This window comes from Gobius niger (genome assembly GCF_951799975.1).
Source record: "Gobius niger genome assembly, chromosome: 6".
Classification (NCBI taxonomy): Eukaryota; Metazoa; Chordata; class Actinopteri; order Gobiiformes; family Gobiidae; genus Gobius; species Gobius niger.
In genome coordinates this window covers 12,569,219-12,584,978 of record NC_136857.1, presented here as the reverse complement: position 1 = coordinate 12,584,978, position 15,760 = coordinate 12,569,219, and the positions used below count along the sequence as shown (strand labels likewise).

General features: G+C 38.8%; 3 protein-coding genes across 3 annotated transcripts; all 3 read left to right on the top strand.

Moving 5' to 3' along the window:
* Positions 1-32: 32 nt before the first annotated feature.
* usp21 (ubiquitin specific peptidase 21) lies at positions 33-4,172 on the top strand. The gene is made up of 12 exons (XM_079559221.1): positions 33-95; positions 826-1,166; positions 1,515-1,571; positions 1,646-1,763; positions 1,830-1,941; positions 2,019-2,135; positions 2,201-2,265; positions 2,522-2,709; positions 2,908-2,986; positions 3,078-3,185; positions 3,577-3,691; positions 3,777-4,172. The coding sequence occupies exons 2-12, from the start codon at positions 1,011-1,013 to the stop codon at positions 3,868-3,870; spliced, it is 1,209 nt and encodes a 402-aa protein (XP_079415347.1). The 5' UTR covers positions 33-95; positions 826-1,010; the 3' UTR covers positions 3,871-4,172.
* A 1,281-nt stretch (positions 4,173-5,453) lies between these two features.
* On the top strand, positions 5,454-8,128 carry LOC306965013 (rho-related GTP-binding protein RhoA-A). The gene is made up of 5 exons (XM_079559220.1): positions 5,454-5,514; positions 6,020-6,175; positions 6,367-6,487; positions 6,565-6,695; positions 6,772-8,128. Exons 2-5 carry the CDS (start codon positions 6,020-6,022, stop codon positions 6,943-6,945), a joined length of 582 nt encoding a protein of 193 aa, XP_079415346.1. The 5' UTR covers positions 5,454-5,514; the 3' UTR covers positions 6,946-8,128.
* Positions 8,129-8,634: 506 nt separating this feature from the next.
* Positions 8,635-15,567, top strand: rbm10 (RNA binding motif protein 10). Its single transcript, XM_079559182.1, has 23 exons — positions 8,635-8,773; positions 9,099-9,168; positions 9,240-9,573; positions 9,653-9,796; positions 9,882-9,951; positions 10,719-10,792; positions 11,333-11,419; positions 11,504-11,564; positions 11,647-11,808; positions 12,435-12,595; positions 12,679-12,776; positions 12,861-12,948; positions 13,044-13,203; positions 13,277-13,356; positions 13,434-13,506; positions 13,733-13,824; positions 13,900-14,049; positions 14,138-14,305; positions 14,372-14,428; positions 14,506-14,691; positions 14,771-14,809; positions 14,891-14,946; positions 15,022-15,567. The coding sequence occupies exons 2-23, from the start codon at positions 9,152-9,154 to the stop codon at positions 15,065-15,067; spliced, it is 2,403 nt and encodes an 800-aa protein (XP_079415308.1). The 5' UTR covers positions 8,635-8,773; positions 9,099-9,151; the 3' UTR covers positions 15,068-15,567.
* Positions 15,568-15,760: the final 193 nt, after the last annotated feature.

The following is a 15,760-nucleotide window of genomic DNA, read 5'->3' as shown; positions in this document are numbered from 1 at the left end:
TACACTGGCCCTTATGCATTTTTAACAGCTCAGCAGGCGATGGGAACAGTCCGCTTGGGACAGTTTGTTCAAAGATAGAGTGTCCATATGATCAGGTGAGTCTGCATCGTTTTGTTTGATCAAAATTGGAGAAAAGTGGTTTATTGGCTTGACTTTTGGAACTGGAAATATTCTTAAGTGGGTCTGGGGAGCATTTGGAAGCTCTTGTTTGCACTTGATTGAGCTGTGCATGTAAGAAAGGCCTATGCCATTGTTTTAATACCACCTTATACTATCTTACTGCTGTTTCAAAAAGTATAGACCAAGCATCAACAACCTATGGCTTTAGGACTGGTCTTGAGGTTTTCTTGGTTAGTGAAAGGTGGTCAGTTTAAGTCCCGGTCTCATCTGGAGTGAGTTTCTGTTTACATCTTAGTTTAGTCCTGGCTTAGTATTGGTTTATTCCTTGTTCAGACATTACATTTACAGTAACCATGATAATTAAAGTTGGTTGTGGTTTCTAATGGATAAGAAAATAGTATTTTCAGTGATAATTGGCTTTTTGGTTCCAGAAGACCCCTGTATTCATCCTGTAGACAAATAAGAGAAAATCCTGTAGCATGACATAAGATTGTTAGGATGGACCATGAATGTAAGGTGGCACTAATTGCCCCGGTAGATTTCACATAGGTCATATTCATACTTGGACGTGGACGTCTTATGTGGTCTGAGGTGTATCCTTATGTGTGTACTATTTATAGTTGCTATAAAGTAACATGAGACGAAATTGGACCAGTATTTATTGCATAATCTGCCTTACATTCCTCTTTTTCCCCCCCTGTCAAGTTGGATTCCTGAGGCTACATTATTCTTGGAGCATTTGATCAAGTTTGCTCTACAAAGTGTCCAGTTTTCCGGAAGAACCCGCTCAAGCAAATCTTTGACACCAATCTCAAGTGACAAGAAACCAGCCATCAGCATTACAACTATTATATTGAACTGGTCTGCCATTGATTGGTAGCCTCAAGATAATGCCTGGATCCAGTGGGGGGAATGTAGAGCCTTCTTGTGAGGCTTTGTGTAGGACTTTGGTGTCCCAGAACGGACTACGGCAAGAGACCGCAGACATCTCTCAGTCAGTCCTCTATACCTCACTGATGGGATTATTACTGGTGGCTGATACTGAGGTAAAGTTGCACATTTAAAACTTATTTGTGAAACTTAATTGTGTTGTTCACTTCACACGTGTTTCAACACATGTCAGCACTCTTCGTTTCTAATAGGATGAGTGCTTGTGACTGACCTCCTTTTAGCCTAGTCTATGTTAATGACATAAGACGCTAAATCTGGCATCGCACCGCCGTACATACACCATAGACAAGGTGGAGCTAAGACAGACACATGAATAGAGACAAGGGTTAAACGTGAGTGCATCCACAAGGTGACTAATGGTCCAAAAGCTCTGTGTACTTTATGTCAACAAATGTCATACTGTTACTGACATTAACTGAGTCAGTGATTTGACTTTTACACAGAAAGAGCCACTCACTTTGGGAAGAGGTAGAGTTGGTCTAAGAAACATTGGAAATACGGTTAGTATTCGAATGCAAGACATGAAATAAACCCCACATTGTATAGTTGCCCATTGTAACTATTTGTTTTATAGTGTTTTCTGAATGCAGTCATCCAATGTCTGTCTCACACACATGGACTTCGGGACTACTGCCTCCACAAGTCCTATAGACAAGAGAAGTTTAGCAAAGAGGAGGCTAAATTAATGGAAGGTATTTTGACCACATGAAATATTGACAGCATTTTGTATTCGACTCATATTTGACTCTTTCCACCAGCTTTCACAAAGCTTCTCTCTGGCCTGTGGGATGTAAACAATGACACAGTAGCAAACCCAAAACAGTTTTATAATGTTTTCAAAGAAGCAGTGCCTTACTTCAGTGGATACAGGTGACAACTATTTCTTTTTTATTCACGTTCTACATATTAACGAATTAAATGTATTATCTACATTATGTTCTATTTAGTCAACAAGATGCTCAAGAGTTTCTCAGGTTCCTCCTGGACAAACTGCACACAGAAATCAACCGCCGCCCATATGTTCGCCGAGTCAAAGAGCCTGAGCAAAAATATGCCAGATTCAGGTATGTATATGTAAGTGAAGAATGTGTAATTACTTTGAGTCATAATCATGAAGTCTCCTTCAAAGGCTTTCTGAGGAGGCAGTGTCCATGTGGAAAAGGCACTTGGAGAGAGATGACAGCAGAATAGTTGGTGAGCAAAGTGATTTCTATGTCCTCCATTTGGCTTACACCCACTCTTCAAAGACACTAGTGAATCCATGTGATAAACTCAAAAATATTTGATCAATATCCAAACGTGAATAATGTCTATATTTTGACTAAAAATGTACATGTCTTTTTAAACATTTCCAATTATTTTTTACTAGTTTGCATCCATGTTATGTGACCATTTCTTTTTAGAATATATCATAAACTTAGCCTAATACTTAATATTTTGTTGTTCAAAGACTTGTTTGCGGGGCAGCTGCGTAGCTCCCTGCACTGCTCAGTTTGTTCCCACTACTCCAACACGTTTGACGTCTTCTGTGACCTGTCTCTGCCCATCCCCAAGAGGAGCTCCGGAGGAGAGGTGACCCTGAGGGAGTGCCTGGATCTGTTCTCACAAGAAGAGAGACTGGACAGGGAGAACTCCCCCGTAAGCCGAAACTAGCAATATGCACGTATGAACTTAAAGATACATGGAAAATGTGTGTAGATTGTCGGTTAGGGATCTGGAGTAATATTCAATATGCAAATTAGAATACTATAGGGAGCATAGTTTCGAGGTATGAATTTTTTACAATATTCTGATCAGATGTGGTGAAATGAATGTACTTTTTCTCTCTCTCCATAGATGTGTGAAAGATGCAACAAACGCACAGAGAGCACAAAGAGGCTGTCCATTCAGAGGTTTCCCCAAGTCATTGTCATCCGTATCCTTCGTCATGCACTTCTCTAACAACTGTCTTGGAGTGTGTCTGCATGTTTAACTTGTGAAACATTATACTTAACAGATTCTTTCAGATTTGAATCGGTTCACAACATTACGGTGGTCTATCAGTAAAAGCACAGTGCATGTGTCCTTCCCCCTCATAAACCTGGACCTGGGACCTTATGGACCAGTCGATTGTGGTAAAAAATAACAAATATGTTCATCTTAATTAAATCTATATTTCAGGCTGAGCACAGATAGCATACATTTTTTAACTAATTGATTATTCCACATTGTTGCCTTAATATTTATTGTCATGAACTCCAGTATTTATCATTGGTTTATAATCATTTTATAATTAGATATTTGCACGTGCAAAATATAAAAACAAAAGTTTACAGATAGATAAAATAAAACATATTAAAGAAAACACTGATTACTGTTCTTCACACTGAATACTGAGCCTAAATGTATCATCCTATTTGTGATAGGATGATACATTTTTTTTTGTTATCTTCTTCTCCTTTTGAGTATTGGTATCTAAATGTTCACCTCTATTTTGTCATTAATGATTTCTTTCCTTCTCTCTAGGTCCAGTTCTATACAATTTATATGCAATATGTAACCATTCTGGCACAGTCAACATGGGCCACTATACAGCTTGCTGCTTAGATGAAAATGGATGGTGTTTTTACAATGATTCCAGGTAAGATATGCCATTAACTCTTATGTTGGTGGATTCAGCAATGGAAAAGACATTGATATGATTTTCTCCACTCCCCCTTCAACAGTGCGACTCAAGTCTCAGAGAACCAGTTGCAGACCAGTCAGGCCTATGTGTTGTTTTACCAGCGCGGCAACAGTCCTTCTACGATCAGGAAATAGTCCAAAAGCACTGGCTGAGAAGAGCAGCCAATCAGAGGCATCACACTCCAGTGACCATAGAAACAAACCCAAATGCCCTCACTGTAATTCCGGGGCCTGGGGAGTGATGAGACTGTCCTCAAATGAACTGACAGTACAGTGTTGAAAGTCGCCCTATGCTGTGCTGATTCAACAGGGATGATCCATTGTAACAGGAGCTTTTGACACCTATCCTATACATGTTATTGATGCAATGTACCAATTTTTTTTTTTTTATTGTACATGAAACCGCTTTCATACTTAAAATTGTAGGTGTTTTGCAACAAATGCTTTAAAAAGTATTCCTTTAACTGTCATAAATGTATATATATATTTTTTTACTTATGTTTTTCCTTCTGTTTTGTTGTTGTTGTTTTTTCAAATAATTACTGCATAGTGGTGACAAAATGCTCTTCTAGCCAGACCTGTGTGTTATTTCATACCTGACAGTTCTGACTACTACTCCTCAGAGGTGTCACTTGGTCTTACTGTGACGTGTCTGGTCAGCGGATTCAAGTTTTTGGCTCTGCCTTCCTGCGACAGCGCCATCTGAAATAACACACAGGTCTGACGATAAGACCATATTGTCATGATTACCTAATATGACCTGATGAACCTAATTGGACTAGTTACTGCATAATTGAGTTAAAATTCATGATTTCATTCTATCAGTTTTGTTGTGTCTAAGATCACTCAACTGTATATACATACATTTATAATGTAAATTGATAAAAGACAGCAATTGCTTCCAGGTGGCACAGTGGTGCAGCAGTGGCAGTGGGCGAGGCCTTTCTCCACGTGCCTATGTAGGTCTATTCCGGGTGCTCTGGTTTCCCCTACCGCTAAAAACATGTACAATAGGCCAGGATGATTGAGAATGTTTGTGTGTGTGTATGACAAACTGTGGGATGGAAGCAAATTAGCCCAAGGCTACAATACGGCGTGGCGTGTTTACATGCATGAGTCCTGTGTGTGTGTATGCACTGTCCCAACCAAATAAACAAAAAGTATCAGTTATCTTGCCTGCTTCATGTTCTTTAATATGAATTTTTTAAATTATTATTCTGCACAGACCCCAACAAATGGAGAGTTATATTTTTTTTTTTATATATCCAATTATTTATTGTTCAGAAGTTACATTAAAAAACACATGTAGGCTACACGTACAATTTCAAACTCCTTTGATTATTGTGTGCAGAGTTTCATGGAACCATCAGCACCTGCACATTTTAATCAGGCTCATTCAAGGGCCAAGGGCTGCTAGAACGTAAAGTATTTTTTTTTTTACATGTTACAAGGCGTTTCCATGGTTACAAGGCAAACATTACTTCATTTTGGTCTTGCAGCTCTCGGTGTGACAACAAAGTTCTTGCTTCTTATGAAGTATGAATGAGCCTTAACCCACGGGGGACACCAGATCTCCTTTTGGGGAGCTATGGAGCACAGCATTTCCCCCAAAATCGCCTCTTTATCTTTATATCTAGATTCTAGAATTAAAAAAACAAAAGCTACTTGGATCTATTTCTCAATATTGTCATCACGCCACTACATATGACGTAAACACGTCGATGGGCGGAGCTTGTGAGTCGTTCAGGAAGAAGGGGAAGGCGGCGGACATATCAGACGGTAATCATGGAAAAAGGAGAAAAAAACTTTTAAAGCTGTTCAACTCGACTCTTTTTCAACAAGACTATTCTCAAAATGTTGTGTATGTCTGGTATTCGGGCTCTTTAACCAAAAATAACATCAAATGATGCAAATCAAAACTGTCTATACTGAGGTAAACCTGTCCGAGTAGCTCTTTGGCTAGCTGGTTTGACAGGCCCCGTAGTAGACCGCCACTGCATAGCTTTTATCAAGTGCAGATTTACAGCACGGAAATGTGATGTGCTCGTCTACTTTTATGTAAATTGTCGTACTACATTAATACGATGAATATTGAGCCCAATTAACTTTTTAATAACGCTAATAATACGCTTGTACTTCTGTTGTGCTTGGGAAGGGCCAGAGCTGAGGTATCCTTGGCTAAAAGTTTAAACACGTTATTGTGAATTCTCCTGAATAAATACACAATTTGTGTCTTTTGTTTTATGAAGAAGAACTACAACTCTATCAATTTTTGTTCACTTAGATGGCTGCCATCAGGAAGAAGTTGGTTATAGTCGGAGATGGAGCATGTGGCAAGACCTGTTTGCTTATAGTCTTCAGTAAAGACCAGTTCCCTGAGGTATATGTCCCCACTGTGTTTGAGAACTATGTGGCAGACATTGAAGTGGATGGGAAACAGGTAAGACATTACATCTACAATACAATAGTTTTGTAGATAACATTTTCTTTAATTTACGGATCAATGCCTTCATTAATCTTAAACTCAATTAGAAAATAAAATGACTTTTTGTTTGGGCAAAATCACCGCACAATTCACTACTGTTAAGTTTTTGAATTATGTATGTCACTGCATACCTCTGTTTATTTTAGGTGGAGTTAGCTTTGTGGGATACAGCTGGTCAAGAGGATTATGACCGATTGAGACCTCTCTCCTATCCTGACACAGATGTCATTTTGATGTGCTTCTCTGTTGACAGTCCTGACAGTTTAGGTATATGCTCTTATCTAAAATGACAAATGCATAATAGATCTTATATCTGTTATAATTATTACTCTCTCTTTTGTCAGAAAATATTCCAGAAAAATGGACCCCTGAAGTAAGACATTTTTGTCCCAACGTTCCAATTATTCTGGTGGGTAACAAAAAAGACCTGCGCAATGATGAACACACCAGGCGAGAGCTTGCCAAAATGAAACAGGTATGTTTAATTTTGTGCTTCCTGACCTGTGGAATTAGTATCATTTTTGTCTTAACATTATTTTGTTATTATCAAGGAGCCGGTTAAACAGGAAGAGGGCAGAGAGATGGCAAACCGTATCAATGCTTATGGTTACCAGGAGTGTTCAGCCAAGACCAAAGACGGCGTCAGGGAAGTCTTTGAAATGGCGACTAGAGCAGCCCTTGTTTCTAAGAAACGCAACAAGAAGAATACCTGCAGTCTGTTGTAAGATGTGACTACTCTCAAGCACAAATACAAGGACAGCCAAAGTTAAAGATCTTGAGAAGAACCCTGTCCATTCTTTCATCTCCCAGATAACCTCTGAATGCCCAAATGCAAGTTTTACATGATTTTACAGGCTTCTACGCTATGGCTTACAATGGATCGATAAAAATAGAGTTTGTGCCATTTTACACCCAACAAAACATTTAGATCTAGGTGGCATTGAAACAAGTTGGCAGTGGGTGATTAGATGTTGATATAAAAAAAAGGGTTTGTGTGCCATGATGGGAATGAAGAGTATGGGGACATTGGGGACCTAAAGATAAAAAGAACTTGTTAAGTGTATCTTACACAGTGCCGCTTATACTTATGTAGTGCCTTGAGCGCAGTGTCAGAAAGTTTGAGGGATTTATGATTACAGTTTGTATTATTTGTTTACTTCAGTGTCAACAGAAGTTACATAAATGCCTTCTTGTCATTGGCTCCCACGGGTCCATGTTCTGACTCAGACACATTTCAGGGGTATGTCTAAAGTAGACCGTATAGGATGGTTTTCTTCGTTGAAATAATTAGACATACTTTTAATAGCTGAGTGTGTGTTGTATGATTCTTTTCTCTGGTGCAGGTCAGCATGCAGTAAATGCAAGTCGATATTTGTGTGCATTAACAAATTGTATGCAATATGCATTGAAAGCCTCTGGCACTCTTCACATTTACCCATAATGGCCTAATTTTGCATTCTGAACTGTGTGCTTTACAGTTTACTCAGTGATGAACATGCATTTTATTTAAGACAGCCCTATAGCAAGGCACAATCAGGTTAAATATGAATTGTAACAATTTTATCTGCGAACATGTTATGTAAATGTGATGGAGATCATGAGTTGATGTAGTTGAAAAGCAAATATTTCTTTTAATAGGCATATCTTTTTATGATTAAGTGCTGAATTTCTTACAAGGCCTTGTAAGGACATGTTAGTATGTTTCAAGCCTGCCTATATATTAAACTTCATTGCTCCTTTAACTGATATTACAATTGTATTACTTTCTATGGATGATGTTTCTAATCTTAGTATATTTTATTCATTTAAACTAATCCTGCTGTTACGATCAGTTTGTGAAACTTATAACCTTAATATTAAACATTGTTTATTAAACATGCTTCGAGTAAAAGTGTAAATTATCCTGTCTGTGTGTGTGACTAAAATGTTATTGACTGGGGTGATTTGGTTTCTCTTTTGTACTGTGACTTTTTTTCCAATTAAAAGTTGAAAGTGTTCTTTAAATAACCCTTGTCTTAAAATCGATGTGCCTGATCAATCTCAGTACTATTCAAATTCACAACATTTGAAACAATGTTTGCCCCTTTTTGTATAAGTCACCCCACCTCATACATATCCCCCTATGACCCTCATAACGAGGCTGTTATATGAGCTATGAGAAATGTTAAATCTTCATCTCAAGAATTAACTATTTTCCAATGGGGAAGGGAACAATAGCCCTACTCATAAATTACAAAATCTTCACAGTCAGGATCTAATAATCCTGCATGATCAAGACAGAAAAGGGTAAACTATTACAGGCCTCACTCACATTTTATGGAAAAGTGTGTTTTTTCCACACAATCTCCGACTGCACACTGCATCTCCCCAACCAATCAAACACCGGAATAGTGACCTCCTGCTCTGCCGTCTGCCCTGCCCATTCAGACTCGATGTTGTTGACATGCTGTGGCCATTTTACATTTTTAACAGAAAAAGGTAGCGTTACATTTGGTTCTGGCTCTCCTATATTGTTATAAGGGCATATACCCAGTGGTCGTACGTGTAACAGCGGTGAGTGGGTGATTTTTTTTCTCTTCACAGTAATGTCAATCTATTGCCTAACGTTGGAAGCTAACTGGAGTTAGCCATTGCTAGCTGCCCTGCTGCTAATACCCAGATGCTAATGTTCCATGCCGTACCTCTACTTCTACAGATGCGACAAATGAGGGGTGCTTGATTTGCAAAATGTTGCTAACTGTTTATGTAAACCAACCCATTTCAATATTTAAACTTGCTACATAAAGACCACATGGCATTAGCCTGGCTACCTGCAAAGACAGCAGGTGATCTTACCTTCGTTGTGCACTCTGTAACTTTTCCACCGGTGTTGTTACAGGGTAATTGAGGTGATTACACATGGCGAAGAGGTAGGGCAGAAGGGTTCACATTATGGACTCTGAGCTAAGGTAAATTGAGCATTATTTAATATCGAGGATAAAAGCACTCCAAGTATTTCATACACCCTTTCTGTCTCTAGAGGAGGCCGTGGCGACCGAGCAGGACGATATGGGAATACACATAGGTTCCACAACTTTCAAGACCAAGACTATAGAGACTATGGACAAGCGGATGAAGAGTCGGGATTTGACATGAGTGCTTTCGAGGACAGATCTATGGGCTTTGAACGGCCCACAGTGGATGTGTGCAACTTCTCACAAGTTTGTTTCCAGCCTGACCTCTCAGTAAAAGGAGATGGGGACATGTCATGGAATGAGTTTGAGTATCCCACTTACAATGACAATCACACCGTGAGACGTGGAGCAAAGCAATGTGGGGCAGACAGGCTCCATCAAAGAGCTGAAAAGAGAAAGGTAAGATAGGAGACCATCTCTTGTTTATATGTTTATAAAAGTTGTAAATGTTTTAACTTAATTAACTTGTTTACCAAAGGGTGTTCCTAGTGGAATGGATGAGTACGGTGCATCCTCCGAGGAAATGAGGGACCAAGACTATCGTGCAGACTTGGATTACAACCAGAAACCCAGCCACATAGTAATGCTTCGTATGCTCCCACCTAATGTGACCACCAATGAGGTAATTGTGATATAGTAAAGAAAATGTAGTCATACTTCTTGTATTTTATGATAAAATACATAATGTATTCTTTATGTCTTCATAGATCCGCACTCAGCTGCAGGAGCAGGGAATACAGCCCAAAGAGGTTCGTCTCATGAGGAACAAAACATCAGGTGAGACTTGGTCCTACTACCCCCTTTTATCCCCTATGTACTGTTATCAGTTCCTAAGTTAGTGTCTTTGCCTACTGCTAATTGTTGCTCTCTGAGAAATTATATTTTTACTGATCTGTTTACTAAGCGATTACCATTCATATTCAACATAAGACTTATAATGGTATTTTGAGCTGATATTTTGGTTTTATCATAAAGTAATTTTTGAACACGAGTATGTGTAAATGAAAGATACTGCTCAGTGTGATTGTTGCCAAAGAGGACTCGATAGACTCACTGTTTATGATGAGTGAAGCAAATGTGAAGTTCTTAATAGACCACAACAACTTCCATTGCGATGGTTAGTATAGCTGGTTCTTGTGGGCAATATATTTGACCTGTCTATGGGTCCATAATGATATGATAAACCGTTGCCGAAGTAATAAAGACCCACCCCTGCCCCGCCCCCAAAATAAAAAGAGCAGCAAAAACGTCTTACTTGTGGAAATTCCTCAAAATGGCCCAGGAAAAAGTGATGTGACTGAAATGCATCCATAAACTACAAAAGTATCTTTCTTTTTCTTCCTATATTCATGGCATTGCATCCTCAGACTCGTCCTTTTCTTTGTGGTAATTTTATAAACATAAAAGTGGTAGAAGATGCAATGCTGTGTGTTATGAGCACTGACTGACAGAGGGTCAGGGTCTTGGGCTATACCAGAGGCACTAACTGCACTGCGTTGTTATGTTGTTGTCATTCGGTTACCGTGGCGCTGGGCGGTGTCCAGGTCAGAGCAGAGGATTCGCCTTCGTCGAGTTTAATCTCATACAGGAGGCCGCCCGCTGGATGGAGACCAACCAGGTCACTCTCATACTCAGACACTCACATATAGCCTACATATGGGATACACAGGTTAGAGCCAACGTAAAACAGTGCTCTATGAATTGAGGTAGGTAGCTGTCCTAGTCCCAATTGATTTGATCATGGCATAAGCATATCTGTGTTGAAAAACTACAAAATTCATATTTTATCTATTTATTCAATACAATTTTGGTTTTGATCATCAACTTGTAACTTTGCATTAGCTGTAAATGGCCCTTTGACTTTTTTTTTTTTTTTTTTTTTTTACTTTCGCCAACAAGTACTGTACTTCTTTATGAATTTATGCATCTTTTTGTGGAATGGTAATGGAAATTCTTCATACACCTGAATGGATGTCATATGTTTATATTGAAACATAATTGCCGTTTGAAGAAAGCTGAAGCAGTTCTTAAGCCTGTGGTTTCCTACCATGCTCTCCTTCACTGTGTCATCTTTTCTGAGATGAGGCCTCTCTCTCGCCTGTCCAGTTGACGTGAAACCTTTGATAATTTGTATTCTCTTTGTTGTATTTTCTTTTAGGGGGTGCTGTTGATTCTGGGCCAGAGGGTGTCCATGCACTACAGCGATCCAAAACCACGTGCCAATGAAGACTGGCTTTGCAACAAGGTTCTGTCTGTTCATTGTCTGAGGTCTTATTAACAATAAGCATATCACATAATTATTCATATTTTCCATTTAATTCTTTGACAGTGTGGTGTGCAAAACTTCAAACGGAGAGAGAAGTGCTTTAAATGTTGCGTTCCTAAATCAGGTATGTAGTGGTTCGTCCCTTATTGTATGCGTCATAATTTGATGAATCAAATGAACCATGTTTGTGGGTCACATTGTTGCAGAGGCAGAGCTAAAGTTGCCCCAGTTACAGCAGGACTTGGTTGTTGGACTACACAATGATGGGGTCCAGGGATTGCTGCCCTTGCCAGCGCATTACCAGACTTCAGGCCTTTCTGTTGCACAAGGACAACCTGCACAGCTGCAAACAGACGCTGCCAATGATAGTAAGAAAGTGTATGACCATGTCACTCTTTGAGTTCATACTAGGTCTGTGAAATTTAATTCGCTACTTGCGGTGCAGTGGTATGTTCTTTATGCTGTAGTTATCTGAACTGTTCATGTTCATTGTTTGTGTTACATTAGCATACCGTACGCCTATTCACCCTGTTGGTTTTTTTCTCATACTCCGGAGTGACTTACAGTCCGGAAAATACGGGGTGGTTACATAGTGGTCATAAGTTCCTTAAAGGGGCTAGTGCAAGTTGGCCATTTTATACTCACTACTGCCACCTCAGGTCATATGTGGCATATGTGGAAAAAGAGTGGTGCGCACTGAATGGGTGCTGCTGCCGGATGCTCTCTCATCGAATGCAATTTCTCCATCTGTGAGATCAATAAAGTATCATCTTATCTTATCTTATCTTATGTGTAACTGCCCCTTCTATATTAAGCTCGTGCATGAGGCACTTCGGACCCAAAGTAAGAACTTTTTGAGTGACAGTGCAGGATTTTAGAGGCAGTTGTGGTGAACAGGTCTGGGCTCATTCTACACATTAGGGGGATGAAAATGCATACATTTAAATTTTTTGAACTCCGTATAGTCCCTTTAATGGTCATTTTGTTTCATCAGCTTTAATCCTCAGAAACCTTGGACAATATACTTCAGTTGATGCAATCTTGGCAGCTTTATCTCCCTTTGCAACTCTTTCAACGTCTAACGTTCGTTTGATCAAGGATAAGCACACAAATCTCAACAGAGGCTTTGCCTTCCTACAGCTTTCAACTATAGTGGTAACAATCACTTTTCCTACAGTGTAATAACATGTTACTATGTTGCCATTATTGTGTAAATTATATGTTGTTTTTTTATTTAGGAGGCATCTCAGTTATTGCAGATTTTACAGGCTCTACAACCACCGCTTTCTATTGATGGCAAAGCCATTGTAGTAGAGTTTGCCAAAGGATCCAAGCGGTAACTGCAACCCCATTATTATTACCCTGTTTAATTTATAACTATTGATATATTACCTGATCAAAATTATCTCTTTATGTTTAGTGACGTTTTTCTTATGGATGGCAACAAAGTGAGTGCTGCTACTGTGGCCAGCACAGCGATCGCTGCTGCTCAGTGGGCTGTGACACAAGTATGTGTTATTTAAAGCCTATAATGTCATACGTTTGTGTTCAACATTAGTTAATTAATAAAGTTAGTCAACTTTCACATGTGTAATCTTTATAGAATGCTTCAGGTGGCAGTACAAGTGGACCGGTATTTCAACAGGCTGCAGCAGTGACCTATAATCAGGAAGGATTCTCTGAATCAGATGGCACAGCCTTCAAGGCCCAAGCACATACTGGGTTAACTGGCCTGCCCACTCAAACTCCAGGAACCTTCACAGGTGAATATATGTCTTAAATATGTATAACTACCAGTCAGCTGAACTGTATTATTAATAATATTCACTTGATTAGATGAAGAGACTTCAGAGGGAGCTTTGATCCATACAACTGGTGCTCCCATCTTCTCAACAGCAAGCACATTAACCACTCAGGTTTAATCTGAATTCTGTTGAAGTCTTGCATCTTGCAAATATGATCACATACTGATAAATGTTTCATTAATTTACAGATAGTGAATGTGGGAACAAGTTTTTCAAGTCAACCAGCCACTCCAGGAACTGAACATGAGCATAAACAATATCGTGAGGCTCAATCTCTAATCCTGCTCTAGTAACATATGTATGGTTGTGTATGACGACAGTTATAGTGGTGTTAAACATGCATAATAGTTTTTTTTATTTAGTTTTTTATTTTATTTGCCGTAATAAAATCCGCCATAGTAATACTTTTTTATCTTATCCTTATTTTAGGTTATGTAGTTCTGTTATAACTGTGTGTATTCGTTTTTTTCCACATTGTCTAAAATAGCAATCCCTGACATGTCAACCTACCAGTACGATGAAAGTTCTGGGTACTACTATGACCCTCTCACAGGGTTATACTATGATCCAAAATCACAGGTATATCTTCAAGTTGCTTTTTAACTTAACAATTTTAAGTTTTATTTATTTGACATATGTTTCACCCGCTTTTAGTATTACTACAATCCACATACCCTGCAGTATATGTACTGGGATGGAGAAAGGCACACATACATTCCGGCAGATGACCAATCCAACTCTGCTAATGTGGACACAGAGTTAAAGGACAAGAAAGAAAAAAATAAAAGTAAAACTGCTCAGCAGGTACAGTATGCCATCAAAAAAATAAAAACCTTTGTGTTAAATGGGTTACTCGGTCCATTTATATTTTGCATGTGTATTTTGTATGTAGATAGCAAAAGATATGGAACGTTGGGCCAAGAGTCTGAACAGACACAAGGAGAACATGCGCTCATCCTCAGGCTCCTCAGCGTTGGGCCCTGCACTGACAAAAGGTCGCTTTGAGGATTACAAGGAGTCTGCCAGTGCTGATGCTGGATATGCAGTTCTGGAGAAAAAGGTAAATGCAGCAGAACTGCTTGCCTTTTGCTCTGTGACTAAAACGCATTTCGTATAATACCTTCAGGGGGCGCTGTTAGAACGACCTCAAATGAATCTGGAACAGATGAGACAAACTCATGAGGTGAGGACTTGGAATCATTAATGTAAATTGTATTGTTATGTTTGTACTGTATTAATGTTTGTAATATATTTGGACAGGTTCAACAACGGGGTTTAGTACCAGCCTACGATGGAGAAGCTGACAGTGATGACGAAGGAGGATCAAAAGATGAGCGGGAAAGCAGAATAACAGACTGGAGTAAATTAGCATGTTTACTTTGTCAGAGGCAGTTTCCAAGCAAGGAGGCCCTCATCAGGCACCAACAGCTCTCTGAGCTCCATAAGGTATTATGGTATTTTTATTACTGTAAAAAAGCATGTGATCTCGAAATTGGCAACGTTTGTTTCATTTTTTTTCTTTCAGCAAAACTTGGAACAAAGAAAGTTACTGCCTGGCCAAGAGGTGGGTCACTGGCTGTTTTATATTAAACATTTTCAGGACATCTACACGTTGACCATTATCTATGTATGAATTATTTTGTAGAAATTGACAAATGGATTTCAACCTCCTGACTTTAAGAAGAGAAAGATGATGTCAATGTAAGTGACAGAATATTTATTTATTTATTATTATGCAGTATTTTGAATATTCAAAACTACATTTTTGTTCATTAGTGATGGGGTCATAGGAGCCAGTCCTGGTGCCAGAATGCTGAATTGAACTGTGATCAAAGGCCATGCCATGGACAATATGCAAGTGGATTAATCCCCACTAACTTTTACTGCACAGGATTTTGCAGTCTGCAAATTTTACTGTATGCGATTACATAAAATTTACCTCAGTAATTAAGAGAAGATATGTCTTGATCTCACAATGGACAAATTCACTATTGTAGAGTGCTTGAACTTACAGCTGTGTGGAAATGTTACATCATTTGCACCATATTTTCTTCCTCAAATGCGTTTTAAGAGCTTGTATTGTCAATAGGCTTATACATAGTAACACAATAAAAGTGTATTAACACCCTTAATTTTATACAGTTTGTTTCTATGCACATTAGATTATGTGATGAAATGTCCCCATTCATTCAGTGAATGATGTGAATTGTGTAAAAACTACACAAATGCCTTTGTAATAGCCTACGTGAGTAGTAAAATAATGTAGCTTTTATTTAGGTAGGAACTATATTGCAGCACTCAAAATATAATTTATGTGTATCGTTTGATTGTTGTGGATTTTTTTCCCCCCCTTCTGTGTTTATTTTTGATCGTGTAATTAAACATTAAAATTACAAAGTTTGTCTCTGCTTATTTGTGTCTTGTAAATGAGACCTCAGACACCTTAAGCAGAAACAGTAGGGACCATAGAAATAGAGGGTCATCAGTGTGCGTGACTTGGTTAACGTCGTTTCCA

Bases quoted from the DNA above. Each gene is read 5' to 3' on its own strand.
- usp21 (XM_079559221.1), top strand. From the start codon at position 1,011: ATGCCTGGATCCAGTGGGGGGAATGTAGAGCCTTCTTGTGAGGCTTTG. The intron at 1,764-1,829 runs GTATTTTGACCA...TCTTTCCACCAG, and splicing joins GGAGGCTAAATTAATGGAAG to CTTTCACAAAGCTTCTCTCT. The intron at 1,942-2,018 runs GTGACAACTATT...TGTTCTATTTAG, and splicing joins CCTTACTTCAGTGGATACAG to TCAACAAGATGCTCAAGAGT.
- LOC306965013 (XM_079559220.1), top strand. From the start codon at position 6,020: ATGGCTGCCATCAGGAAGAAGTTGGTTATAGTCGGAGATGGAGCATGT. The intron at 6,176-6,366 runs GTAAGACATTAC...TGTTTATTTTAG, and splicing joins TTGAAGTGGATGGGAAACAG to GTGGAGTTAGCTTTGTGGGA. The intron at 6,696-6,771 runs GTATGTTTAATT...GTTATTATCAAG, and splicing joins AGCTTGCCAAAATGAAACAG to GAGCCGGTTAAACAGGAAGA.
- rbm10 (XM_079559182.1), top strand. The intron at 9,797-9,881 runs GTAATTGTGATA...ATGTCTTCATAG, and splicing joins CTAATGTGACCACCAATGAG to ATCCGCACTCAGCTGCAGGA. The intron at 13,825-13,899 runs GTATATCTTCAA...ACCCGCTTTTAG, and splicing joins ACTATGATCCAAAATCACAG to TATTACTACAATCCACATAC.